The 14,830-nt window shown below is 40.0% G+C and overlaps 1 protein-coding gene across 1 annotated transcript in view; it reads left to right on the top strand.

Annotated features, from left to right (window-relative positions):
• Positions 1–14,438, top strand: part of RNF130 (ring finger protein 130) — a 73,710-nt gene extending 59,272 nt beyond the window's left edge. The window contains exon 7 of the mRNA XM_008584979.1: positions 12,950–14,438. Coding sequence (XP_008583201.1) covers positions 12,950–13,059 — 110 coding nt within the window. The 3' untranslated portion in view covers positions 13,060–14,438. The remainder of the gene's footprint in view (positions 1–12,949) is intronic.
• Positions 14,439–14,830: the final 392 nt, after the last annotated feature.

The raw sequence follows: 14,830 nt of genomic DNA, 5'->3' as shown, positions 1-14,830 counted from the left end.
TGTGTATTTCATATAAGTGGAATCATACAAAATATGTGACCTTTTGTGTCTGACTTCTTTCACTCAGCATAATGTTTTCAAGTTTCACCCACTTTGTAGCATATATCAGTACCTCATTCTTTTATGGCTAAATAATAGTCCCTTGTACATGTGTGTATATCACAATTTGTTCATCTCCTCATCCATTGATGGACATTTGGGTTGTTTCCACCTTTTGGCTATTGTGAATAATACTGCTGTGAACATTGGTGTGCAAGAATGTTTGCATCCCTGCTTTCAGTTCTTTGGGGTATGTACCTAGTAGTGGAATTGCTGGGTTGTATGGTTCTGTTTAACTTTTTGAGGAACCACCAAACCAGCCAGTATTCCACACTGGCTGAAACGTTTTACATTCCCACCAGCAGTGTACAGGGGTTCCAATTTCTCCACATCCTCATCAACATTTGTTATTCCCCCCCGCCTTTTATCAGATATGTGATTTACAGATATTTTCTTCATTCTCTAAGTTGTCTATTCATTTTCTTGATAGTGTCTTTCAAAGCCTAATTTTTAATTTCGATGGAGTCCAATTTGTCTTTTTTTTTTTTTTTTTTTTTTTTTTTTTTTTTTTTGTCTTTTTTTGTGTCTGGCAACGGATCGCAACCCTCAGTGTTGTGCCCGTACGGTACCGGACCGGGACCGGCAACGGGATCGCAACCCTCGGCGTCGCTCCCGCACCTCGCTCAGCCAGTGAGCGGGAACCGGTCTGTATGTGGGATCCGAAACCTCGGCGGGAGCACCGCAGCGCTCCCAAGTGGCGCATTGTAGCAGTGCGCCACTGGGCTGGCCCGTGGTTTTTTTTTTTTTTTTTTTTTTGGTTCTTGTGCTTTAGGTGTCATATCTAAGAACCTCTGCCTAATTCAAGGTCACAAAAACTTCTAAGAGTTATAGGGTTTTAGTGCTTACATTTAGGTGCTTGATCCATTTTGAGTTAACATTTGTATGTGGTGTGATGTAGGGATTCAACTTCATTCTTTTGCATGTAGATATCCAGTTTTCCCAGTACAGTTTGTTGAAGAGATGATTATTTCCCCCATTGAATGGTCTTGAAACCCTTGTTGAAAATAAGTTGGCCATGGATATATGAGTTCATTTCTGGACTCTCAGTTTCATTCCATTACTGTCTATCTTTATGTCAGTGCCACACTGTCTTGATTACTATAATTTTGTAGTAGTTTTGGAATTGGTAAGTGTGAGTTCTCCAGCTTTGTTTTTCCTTTTTCAGTATGAGATACATTACTTTTAAAGTAGTAACAGAAGACCGAGAGTTGGTTCTTGACATAAATGATGGAGACCAGAAAACAATGGAGTGATGTGTTGAGAGGGGGTCAAAGGGAGGGGATGGCAACCTAAATACCTGGGGGGAGGGAAATCCATCAAAAATAAAGAGGAAATAAGACATTATCCAACAAATGGAAATACTAAGAGGGAGTCCTTCAGGCAGAAGGAAAATGATTCCAGATGGAAACATGGAGATGCAGGAAGAATAAAGCACAACAGAAAGGGCAAATATGTGGGTAAATCCACATGATGATTAATGTATCAAACACTAATAATAATGTCTTGTAGAGATCACTTTACGTCAATTGCACAAAAGATGAGAGGGGATAAATGAAATGAAAGTGCTCTAAGATACTTGCATTGTCCAGGAATAAGTAAAGATACTAATTTAAATTAGACTTTAACAAATCAAAGATACATGTTTTAATCCAAGTAACAACTAAAAAAAAAAAAATAGTAAAATCTCTAGGCTAGCATAGCCACTAAAAGAATAGTAAAATAACATATAATAAACTAATAGAAGAAAAACTGGAATAATAGTCACTCAAGAGAAGAAAAATAAAAAGAGAAAGTAACATAAAACAAGTGGGACAAATAGAAAATAAGTAATAAAATTATAGATTTAAAATCCAATATGACAGTAATAAATATAAATGGATGATTAAATACTCAAAGATAGACTAGATTTAAAATTTATACATACACATATGTATATGTGACATATCTTTAATATACGGAAACGGGCCGGCCCGGTGACGCACTTGGTAGAGTGAGGCACTTGGGAGCGCGGCGGCGCTCCCGCCAAGGGTTCGGATCCCATATAGAGACCAGTCCGCTCACTGGTTGAGCGCGGTGCAGGTGCAACACCGAGGGTTGCGATCCCGTTGCCGGTCGCGGTACGGGTGCGACACCGAGGGTTGCAATCCCGTTACTGGTCACGAAAAAAAGACAAAAAGGAAAAAAATTATATATAGGGAAACAGGAATGTTGAAAGTAAAATGATAGAAAAATATATTCCATGTAAATGCTAACCAAAAGAAAATTGCTCTTGTGTAAATATCAGACAAAACATGCTTTAAGATAAAGACATTTCATAATGGGGCCGGCCCGGTGGCGCACTGGATAGTGTGCCGCTTGGGAAGCGCGGTGGCGCTCCCGCCCAAGGGTTCGGATCCCACGTACAGACCGGTTCCCGCTCACTGGCTGAGCGAGGCGCGGGAGCAACGCCGAGGTTTGCAATCCCGTTGCCGGTCCCCGGTCCGGTGCGGGGGCAACACTGAGGGTTGCAATCCGTTGCCGGTCACGGAAAAAAGACAAAAGACAAAAAAAAAAAAGACATTTCATAATGATGAAAGGTTTAATCCCTCATGAAGAAAACAGTTCTAAATTTGTGTATCTAATATGTCCTCAAAATGCATGAAGCAAAAAATTGATGGATCTTAAAGGAGCAATAGACAACTTCACATTATAGAGGGAAATTTAAACACACCTTTTGATAACAAGCAGACACATACTCATCAAGGACCTAGAAGATTTGAACATCACAATTAACAGACAAGATGTAATTGACTCATCAATTATATAGCACTCATCAACTACATGATATACGAGGGTCCTTCAAAAAGTTCATGAAAAAATAGAATTTAAAGGTAATACATATCTTTCCATGAACTTTTTGAAGTACCCTCAGACATTTTTTTCAAGTACATTTATAGATTTTCATGAAGTACCCTCATATATTATTATAGATCACTTACCAAAATAGACTATATGTTGGGTTGCCACAGTTTGAATATATTTGCCCCTCCAAAACTCATGATGAAATTAGATTCCCAGTGTGGCAATTGGGAGGTGAGGCCTAGTGGTAGGTGTTTGAGTCATGGGGGCAGATCCTTCATGAATAGATTAGTGCCCTCCCTCAGGCTGAGTGAGTTCTTGCTATATTATTCCTTGAGATCTGGTTGTTAAAAAGAGCCTGGCACCTCCCTTCCCTCTCTGTTGCTTCTCCTCTTGCCACGTGATCTCTTTGCACACACTGGCTCCCCTTCAATTTTCCACCATGAGCAGCCTGAGGCCCTCGTCAGATGCAGTTGCCCAGTCATGGACTTCCCAGCCTATAGAATCAGAGCCAAGTAAACCTCTTTTCTTTATAAATTACCCAGTGTGAGGTATTCCGTTATAGCAACACAAAACAGACTAATACATGGGCAATAAAGCAAATTTCAACAAATACATAACGATTGAAATCATACAGGGTATGTTTTCTGACCAGTGGAATTAAGTTATAAATCAGCAACCAAAGGATAATTAGAATGAGTCCCAAATGTTTGGAATTAAGTGGTATACTTCTTTAAAAACCTATGGGTCAAAGAAGAAATTGCAGAGCAAATTATAAAAAATGTTTAATTGAATGCTGATAAAAGTATGACACACCAGAAGTTGTTTGATGCAGCTAAAACCATGTTAGAGGGAAATTTGTGACTTTAAATGCAGAAAGTCTAGAAACCAGCATTCTAAGTATTTCTTCAAAGAACAGAAAATTAGATCAAATGAATGAAATAAAGACCATAAATTAATTCAATGGAAAACAAATATACAATAGAAAAAAATCAACCAAGCACAATGCTGTTTCTTTAAAAAGACTAATAAAATTAACAAACCTCTGCCAATCAAGAAAGAAGACCCTAGTGACCACTACCAAGAATGAAAAAGGGACGGGCCGGCCCGGTGGCGCACTGCTACAGTGCGCCGCTTGGGAAGCGCGGCGGCGCTCCCGCCCGAGGGTTCGGATCCCACGTACAGACCGGTTCCCGCTCGCTGGCTGAGCGAGGCGCGGGAGCAACACCGAGGGTTGCAATCCCGTTGCCGGTCCCCGGTCCGGTACGGGGGCAACACTGAGGGTTGCAATCCGTTGCCGGACATGGAAAAAGACAAAAGACAAAAAAAAAAAAAAAGAATGAAAAAGGGGACATCACTACAAAGCTTATATATGTTAAAAATAATAATAATATAGTACATAGAAACAGAAAATAGAATAGTGGTTACAAGGAGTTGTAGGGAGGGGAAAAGGGGAGTTGTTTAATGAGTATAGAATTTCAGATTTGCAAGATGAGAAAGTTCTGGAGATCTGCTTCACAGCAGTACAAATAGAACTACTGAACTGTATACTTAAAAATGGTTAAGGTGGAAAATTTTATGTTAAGTGTTTTTTACCACAACAAAATAATAATAAAAAGATGTTATGACAACTTTAAATTCTGAAAATTAAATGAACTTGACAAATTTCTTGAAAAATACAAAGTAGCAAAATTGATATGAGAAGAAATAGGAAATCTGAATTCTCCTACACATAGGCAATAAATTGAATTCATAGTTTAAAATCTTCCCTCAGAGTAAAACTCTAGGCCTAGAGGGTGTCGGTAACACCAGTCTTACACAAATTTGTCCAAAAAGCAGAAAAAAAAGGAAAACTTCCCAAGTCCTTCTATGAGACCTGCACAGCATTAATACCAAGTTAATACAAGAACATTACAAGAAAGGAAATTGCAGGTTTCTTTCTTTTATGAATATAGATGCAAATATTTTAAACAAAATATTAGCTAAATGAATATGACAGTATATAAACAGGAAAAACATTACAACCAGGTTGGATTTATTTAAAAATAAAAGGTTGAAAATCAGTGCAGTTGAGCACAAACAGAATAAAAGTGGAAAGTTCTGTTTTTATCTTGATACAGAAGAAGCTTTTGCTAAAATTCAACACCCATTCCTGGTTCTAAAAGAAAAGAATTTTTAGCAAACTAGGAAAAAATAAAAATGGTGAAATACTGAAAACTTTTTCCCTAAGATTGTAAATAAGGATACCTGCTGTGACTATCTCTTTCAATGTTGTATTGGCAGTGTTAGCTATTAAGATAAGGCAAGAAAAAGAAATAAAAGGTACACGGATTACAAAGGAAGAAATAAAACTGTCACTATTCATAGACAACATAGTGATATATGTAGAAAATCCAATGTATTCTACAAATCAGCTCTTAAGATGAATAAGTAAATGTAGGAGGGTCAATTGTATTTTTATATACTAAAGATAAGTAATTAAAAATGAAATTTTCAAAAAGATACCATTTACAAAAGCATCAGATAAACATCATATATAATAATATATATTATTATTATGAGTAATATATCTAAGAGAAGATGTGCAAGCCTTCTACACAGAAAACTATTATGTATTATCGAGAGAAATTAAAGATGACCTAAATAAATAAGTACAACAGGTTGATAGATAAGAAGACTCAGTATTGTTTTTTTTAATTAAACATTTAAAATTTTTGATTAAAAGGTGTTACATAAATTAAAATTAGTTTCATTAGTCATTATTGTTAATTGCCTTCATTAATGAGAAATCTATATATCTGGAGGGGCAGTGGCATCTCAAATTCCCATGCCTAAATTGGTGCTCCCAAAGTTAGACTTCGTAAAGCTTCGATTTGAACTTAATCAGACATGATTAAGATAAACACTTTAGAATATTGAAAGAAAAGCTATGCACATTTTCCTACGAGATAAATTAAAATAATATCACTATTAAAGCTCTATTAATTCTCTGAAAATTAATCTGAAAACAATAAATTGGACACAAACTCTATTTCTATACAGTCACTTTTAAACATTTTAGTGGAATTTTTATTTTCACAATTTATACACGTTAACATATACTCTGAACACTTTATGATCCAGCATTTTATGGATTCAGCATTATCCCCAGTTATAGTTGCTGTCACATTGGTGTTATTCCCACAGAGATTTCTTTCATTTTTTTAAAATTTTATTTTACTTCTCAATATACATTGTAGTTGATTCTCATGCCCCTTTACCCGTTCCTGCCCACCCTCTCCCCTGCCCCCCACATCGTATCTGTTCACTTGACTTAAAAAGTTCAAGGAATTTTTATGGTTGTTGTATAGAAGACTCAGTATTGTAAAGGTGTTAGTTCTCCCCCAAATAGACCTATAGATTCACTACTTCAATCAGATTCTAATGAGTGTGTGTGTGTGTGCGCGCGCACACACACATGCACATGTGGGTGGAACTTGACAAACTAATTCTAGAACTTATATGGAAATGAAAAGGGCCACGACAACAAGACAGTTATGAAGAATAATAAAGCAGAAGGGCTTACAGAACTGGAAATTAAGACTCTGATAAAGCCACAGTAATTAAGACAGTAAGGATTGATGCAAGGATGGACAAATAGCTTAATAGGACAGAATATAGTTCTGAGACAACCACACATTCATGGACACTTGTTTCATGACAAAGGTGCACTGCACAGCAGCGGGGAGAAGGATAGTCTTTTCAAGACGGTGCTGGTCAATTGAACACAGTAAATGAATCCTAATTCCTACTTCACAGCATACTAAAAAATTAACTTGATGCTCATGGACCTAAATGCAAAAGATAAAACAACGAAGTTTCTAAAAGATAAAATAGAATATCTTTAAAACCTTGAGATAGGCAAAGATTTCTCAAAAAAGCACTAACCATAAAATAAAAATTAGGTAAATTGAGCCACACTAAAAATAATGAATTCTGTTCATCAAAATACACTGTTTTGTTTTGGGTTTTTTTTCCTTCTTGTCTTTTTTCGTGACCGGCAACGGATCGCAACCCTCAGTGTCACGCCCGTACCGGACCGGGACCGGCAACGGGATCGCAACCCTCGGTGTTGCACCTGCACCTCGCTCAGCCAGTGAGCGGGAACCGGTCTGTATGTGGGATCCGAACCCTCGGCGGGAGCACCGCTGCGCTCCCAAGCAGCGCACTGTAGCAGTGCGCCACCGGGCCGGCCCAAAATACACTGTTTTGGAAGAAGATACCTACAATACTTATAACTCACAAAGGACTCATATTCTGAATAAAGAAGAAAAAGACTGACGACATGATGAGAAAATGAGCAAGAGAAGTAAGTGGATATTTCTGGATGAACCAGATGTACAAATAGCCTAAAACACATATGAAAACTTTTAATCCTTTTTAGTCATCAGGGCAATGTAAATTAAAACCACAATGAAATACTACTAAATACCCAGAAGAAGTGCTAAAATGAAAAATACAGAAAATCTCAAGTATTCGCACAGAAAAAGAGCAATTGAAATTCTTGTTTACTAATAGGAGTAAAAATTAGTACAGCCACTTTGGAAAACTTCCAGTGTCTGCTGAAACCAACATATACCTACCCCGAGACCTAGCAATTCCACTCCTAGGCATGACCCAAGAGAATGGCATGTGCCTGTGTACAAAAGATATACACAAGAATACTCCTAATAGCAATATTCATAACAGCCCCGAATGGAAAGAATGCAAATGTCCATCAGTGAAAGATTAGACGAATAAATCATATTGTGTGGCAGTCATACGAGGGAATGTCATGTAACAGTAAAAATGAACAAACTGCTGCTATATTCAATGTCACGAATGAATGTCACAAGATAATGTTGTCCAAAACAGTCTAGACATAAAAGATAATATGCTCTGTTTTCATTTATGTTAAATTAAAAAATAGACAAAGCTAAACTGTGTGTGAGAAGTCTGGATTGTGGTTTCCTCTGGGGAAGAAGAGAGGACATAGTGATTGGGGGTCACTTGAGGGATTTGTAGGGTGCTGGTAATGTTCTATCGCTTGATCCAGTGATGATTTCATGGGGTTTTCTCTTTATGGAAATTCATTGAGCTATATAGTTATGATTTGTGCACATATCTGTATATAGGTTATAACTCAATTAAGACTTTACTTAATAACATTATATAGCTAATAACAAAAAAATAATAATAGTTGATCAGTAAATAGGGTGTGTTTCCAGAGATCAAAAAACATGTTGTGCAATCACTGATCAAGATGGCGGAGTAGACAGTCCCCAGCGTCACTCTCTCTCACAAATCAACCAATTTACAACTATAAAAGTGTAACATCAGCCAAGCTGGGGCCGCTGGAGCTCAGGGGAAGAGGAGGAGAGAGGCCGCTGGAGCTCAGGGGAAGAGGAGGAGAGACCTACAGAGCTAATGAAGGCAGGAGAAGCCACAATGAGAGAAACTGCTCTGAGCATTTCGGGCTGCAGCCGCTTTAAGGCTGGAGCACATGGAGCAGGAGCCGGCAGAAGCCGCAGCTGCCCTTTAGACGGGGTTACTTGGAGGTGGCAGGGGAGAAGAGGGCCTTGGTGGCCCCCAGGACAGCAAGACCACTAACAGGGTTCCCGTGGACCCACGCAGCTGTGAGGAGCCACAATAGCTGAAAAAGGGGAGCCACTCAGAGGCCGGTGAGTCATCACAAGGGACCAGCACAGGGCCCGTCCCATGGGAAGTGTTTGCAGCATGGGCGGTGGGCGAGATGAGAACACCGGGAGAACACTGTGACACAGCAAGGACAGCCAATCCGCACCCAATCAGCACAGGACCACTCAGAGGAGACTAGTCAGGAATGCAGAATTGCGTGGGGTGCAGTTTGATGAAAAAAAAAAACAGGCCCAGATCAGAGTTTCTATACAACCCAGGTGCACTGAGTATCTGGAGAGCTGGAAGTACCTATAAGGTCAACCATTAAACCCTGAGCTGCACAAAAAGCCTTCCCTAGGGAAACAGCAGGAAAGCAGCAATTTAGCTCAACCACACAGCTCAAGTACTGGTTCCCACAGGAAGTTCCCACGTGTCAGAAGTAAGGAAAGGACAAAAGATTAGTTCTGGCCCAGGCACACCACCAATGCCTTGGGGCCCGCTAGCGGACGTGAGGCATGGAGAAGGGGACAGGACCCCTGCCCACAACCACTCACACTACCAGTGCCTCGGCACGCACCCAGGAACCTGAGACATGGAGCTGGGGACTGGACCCCACTCCCATATCCAGGCACACTGCACCAGTGCCTTGGGCCCGCCCGGGGATCCAGGGCATAGAGCCGGGGACCTGACCACCGCCCCCACAACCAGGCACACCATGCCAGCACCTCAGGGCCAGCCTGGGGACCTGAGGCATGAAGAAGGGGACCAGACCCCCTCCCACAACCAGACACACCACGCCAGCACCTTGGGGCCCAACTGGGGATCTGAGGCATGGAGTCAGGGATCAGACACTCTCCACAACCTGGCACACTGCCAGTGTCAAGGAGCATGCCAAAAACATCACCTCCATGTGGGTGGCTCAACACATCCACCACAATAACCACAGCTGCCGTGAAAGTGGCTAGACCCCACAACCACCACACAGATGGTCCACCAGCCACTGGAGTGCATTGACACAAGGAGAGTCACCAGCAGAGAAAAGAAGAGGACGTCTCTCTCCACAAAGCCCATTTCAGAGTGACAGAAGAAGCATCTGCTCTATGATAATATTGGGGGACCTGATCACACCCCTCAGCACTGGACAGATCATCTAGGCAACAAATCAACAGCGTGACCATTATTATTTCAGGCGAGAAGAAATCTAGGACAATTAGAGGGGGAGGGGGAGGGAGGAGGAGATGGGGAGAGATTGGACAAGGGGCAAAAAGAATAATTATGATTTGTAACTATATATATGCTAGTAATATTGATTTTATCAACATATCTCAATGTTGAACCCCAAAAATATGTATAATCAATTTTGATTCAATAAAAATTTTTTAAAAAAGAAAAAACATCACCAAGTGAGTAACATTTACTATGTATGTAATTGTGTCCCTTTATAGTTACAGTCCTTTTCACCCATGGAAAATTTAAGATAATAAATTGATTATGACCAATCAAAAAAAAACATGTAGTGCTTCCTTGGCAAAACCAGCATCGTGCCTTTCTCTGAAATTCAGCTGCTTGTGTGTGCCTCTCTTGGTATTATGTTTTTCTCAAGTAAACTGGTTAACAGCTGTAGATTACTGAGTTAAGTTCTGACCCATTTTTTTTTATTGCCAAAGATCTGTCATCAGCTGATAACTATCCTAATACAAAACGTTAGATCATTTCCACTTCTGATGGCTTTAGTTCTTCTTGCAGAAAAGAAATCTTTATTGTTAGCTCCTTTTTCTTTTTCGTTTTTTTCTTTTTTTAATATTTTTCTCTTTAGCACTATTGGATTATGCAGATTTCTTTTTAATATTTTGCTCTTTAGCACTATTGGATTATGCAGATTTCTCCAAGAGATCAAACTTCCCATACTTGGGACCTTACTCTCAGATGGCTACTTTGTGCAGATAGCAAGCATGTTTGCATTTATTCCAATTTTTTATTTTTTGGAGGCTGGACAATATGGGGATCGTATCAATCCTTGACCTTGGTGGTATAACACTGTGCTCTAACAAACTGAGCTAACCAGCCAGCCCCCAGCTTTTTAGATGCAGAAGATTTTTAATACAGGAACGTTAAGAAAATAGAAGTGGTCCTACCATCATACACTAGTACGTGAAATGCTTTCATTTAATACTTGTCTGTACTCTTTGTAACAGCCTTCATCTCCTTCCTGCCTATCATATCATTTGAAAAATAAGAAAAAAATTGCTGAACTTATAATATCTAATCTTATGACTTACAAAACTACAGAAATTAAGACAGTGTGGCATTAGTGTAAATACAGACAAAGGGATTGCTGGAACACAGTAGTGCCTGGAAATAGACCCATCCATACATGATCAATAGATTTTGAACAAATGTGCCAAGGCAATTCAGTGGGGAAAAGACAATATTTTAAACAAGTGGTGATGGAACAATTGGATATCCGTAAGCAAAATAACAACTTCTGCCCTGATTTCCCACCATTTTCAAAAATTTACTTGAAGTGGATCATCTAAATGTAAGAGCTACATCCATAAAACTTCCAGATGTATGCATTAGGAGAAAATCTTAGTAATGTTGGGTTTGGCAAAGATTTCTTAAATCTGACACAAAATGCCCAAACTATAAGAGGAAAAAATCAATGTATTGTATTTGATCAAAATTTGAAACTTTTGCTCTTCAAAGACATTGTTATGGAAATGAAAAGGCAGGCCACAGACTGGGACAAAATATTTGCAAAATGTATGTCTAATAAAGGACTTGTACCTAGAATTGAAAAAAAAACAAAAACAAAAAACCTGTTACACTCAATAATGCAAAGACAGCCCACTTTTTAAAATGGGCAAAAGATTTGAACAAAGCACTACAGAAAAGATCTAGAAAAGTTTGGCAGTTTGTTAAAAAGTTAAGCATGAACCTACCCAATTGTTCCACTTCTGGTTATTTATTTACCAACAGACATGAAAGCATATGTTTGCACAAACTTGTACATAAATGTTCGCAGCAGTTTTATTTGTAAGAGCTAATATATACTATATGATTTTGCTTATACAAAATTCTGGAAAGATGCAAACTGATCTGTGTTTACCTGGCAGTAGGAGTAGGGTGGAAAGAAGAGGAAGGGAACTAAGAGGCACCAGCAAACTTTGGGAGGTGATGGATATGTTCATTATCTTGATTCTGGTGATGGTTTCACAAGTGTATACATATGTCAAAATTTGCCAAACTGTACACTTGACATATGTGCATTTTATTGTATGTCGATTATACCTTAATAAAGCTATAAAAACAAAACAGTTATACAGAAAAGGAAATGTAAGCTTGGCTTAGCTCTGAGTAGCACAAATAGTAAAATAAGGCAAACATCCATTTTTTTTTTTTAGCAAAATATAAATTACATGAGGGCAACAGGAAATATGTGGGATTGGGGTTGGGGGTCAAGGATAGGAAAAATGCTTGTATTCCATAGTGGGCATTCAGTAGCAAAAGCCTAAGACTGAAAAAATTAGGGTCAACAGACACATATATTATTTAGGGACATGGAGGTAAATATTAAGAATCAGCTTAAAGTGGCTATCTCTGAGAAAGGGAAACGAGATTACTGGTCTTAATACACATGGAATTAATTAAACCATATGAAGGTATAACTTGTATATAAATAAAAGCTTTTATTTTATTTTATTTTATTTGTTTTTTTGTCTTTTTCCGTGTCCGGCAACGGATCGCAACCCTCAGTGTTGCCCCCGTACCGGACCGGGGACCGGCAACGGGATTGCAACCCTCGGCGTTGCTCCCGCGCCTCGCTCAGCCAGTGAGCGGGAACCGGTCTGTATGTGGGATCCGAACCCTCGGGCGGGAGCGCCACCACGCTTCCCAAGCGGCGCACTATCCAGTGCGCCACCAGGCCTGCCCCTAAATAAAAGCTTTTAAATGTATCATCAAATCACAGTCCCTGGTCTGCCCATCTGCAGAAGGGGCTCTGTGCCCACCCCCACCTCCAGGGTCCATCCAGAACAGATGTTCAGGTGGAAGAAGGGGAAAATTACAAATTTGTAAGTAAAATCTTTTTAAGAGCACCAGGGAGCTTTTGCTTTGAAGAGCCCTGTGGTTAATCTCTTGGGAATCCTGACACTGGGACTTACATATTTAAAGTGTGCTTACGTTGAGAGATTCCTATATATATATTTTTTCATTTCTTTAATTACAAGAGCCCAAAACAAAGGAGATATTTGAGAAAATGTGACGCTTTTAAGATAACATACATTCTTCTAAGCTCTGAAGGGAACACGGACCTGATGACCTATTAAATGTCTCTTTTTCTTGTTCTTTTTTTCAGGTGGTCACTTCTTTCATCGAAACTCTTTATCCCCTCGAAGCCTGGTGTATGAAAGTGAATTCTCCACAATCGAACCTTCTTTGGACATGTATGATGAGAACAAAACCTGATTTTTAAGAATGGGCTGTCGGGGTCACCTCTTTTGTGATTTGATTTATGATCACCTTTCTTATTTTGTATTCTTCTGTCAGCATCCATTTTGGAAGAATGGTGGTGCTTTCAGGCACAGGTTGGGGTTCAGAGTTAAATTGCAAAGTTCCTCCGAGGTGAGGCTTTGAGGACAGCATTACTGCCTATGTGAGCCTCATGGTACCAAAAACCCGCCCAAAGCTGGCCACTGGATGTGGGTGCCCAAAAAGCCCAGCCGTTTCCAGACAAGAGGTGGGGACCTGGGGTTAACGTAGCGTTACAAATGTGTCTCTGAACAATCACGTGCTAGTCTGTGTCAGGATGGAGTTGGGGTTTTTTAAAATACTTTTTGTGATCCCCATGTACAATGTGTACTCAAGCCTGCAGGTGAAGCTTCTTCCCAATGGCAAGCGCAAGACGCTGCTCCTTCACCTGCCCTGTGTTTTCCTCTGCCTCTTACTCCTTGTCCAGTTAAAAGGCCTCTTTCTTAAGGGGGCTGAGAGAAAGCCTTGCCTTTTGTAACTCCTCTGAGACTCTGACCACCCTATTTCGTACCAGAGCACAGGGCTGGGGCCTGTGCATGGGACAGGTGGTCATCTGCATTGTCATTTTCCAGCCTCCGTGTTGAGCATGACATGAGGTGACAAATGTTTCTGTAACCACCAAAACCCTGAAGACCCCCCTGACCCCACAGCATGTGGACTTGTCTACCTGGCAATCACTGAGGTGTGTGTATGAGGAGGTGGCACCAGGAGCCCAGCCCAGCAGTCCCTCTGGGCACACTCTTCTTAGGGGGCACGGCCAGCAGTTGTCAAAATCAGAATAATTTTCAATGTTTTATTTAGAAGACCAAACCACCTTTCTGCTGCTACATATCAGATAAGCACCCCTCTTCAGTCTTCATTGGTCCAACCCAGTCCCCTCCCACCGGCCTCAGCATCAACCTAAAGAAAGCACAGGAGCACTGCCAGCCAGGCTTACAGCAAAGGACGTAGCCAGCGTGGTGGCATAGGGGGCACATGTGCTCTTTCCACACATCTGGGATGACATCAAGTTAACATGATGAGAAACTTGGATATTACAAGTAACCCCAGCACAGAACCATGATAAGCAAATTTATAAAACAAATCTACACATCCTTTTTGCAAAAGGACGTGCCATAGTTCAGTCTGCTTCTCCTTATTAATATGAGCTATGTAGAGGTGTAAAGGCATTCAGATCCTTGTTGTGAGAAGGAAATTTTAGTCTCCATATGCCTGGCGTTAGATTTGACAGCAAATCAAGCAGACACCTGAATCTCCCTGCCCTGTTATTTTTATTGACTGTAGAAGGTAAGTTTGAAATGAACACTTGCCGTTTTTCCACGTGTGGCTTCTCCTCTTTAACAGCATCTTTTCTTGTAATGTGTTGCTAAGATGCCTCAGACACAAGTGTGTCCAAAACAAAAATCCTCAGAGAACCGAATGGTGACAGCCTTTAGGAATGTCACTGCAGAGTGAGCAGCAGCATTTTGTTTTTAATAACTTGAGACTGTAACAGTGAAGGTTTTTAAGGTCTTATCAGCTTTTGTTTTTTACCTGTTATCAAGGGCTTTAGTTTGGTTCTTTCCTGTTTATAGTCTTTGTACTCTACAAAATATTTTTGATATACAGTTTCAAGGCAGCATTGTTCAGAAAGTCAGGTTTGCTCCAGCAGGTTCTCAGTGAGTGAATGTGTCTCAAAGAGATGAGAACTCCGTTTGCCAGAGGTTTT

This window comes from Galeopterus variegatus, unplaced genomic scaffold (assembly GCF_000696425.1).
Source record: "Galeopterus variegatus unplaced genomic scaffold, G_variegatus-3.0.2 Scaffold3414, whole genome shotgun sequence".
Classification (NCBI taxonomy): Eukaryota; Metazoa; Chordata; class Mammalia; order Dermoptera; family Cynocephalidae; genus Galeopterus; species Galeopterus variegatus.
Note: the sequence above shows the minus strand (reverse complement) of the source record. Positions and strands in the feature narration are given on the sequence as shown.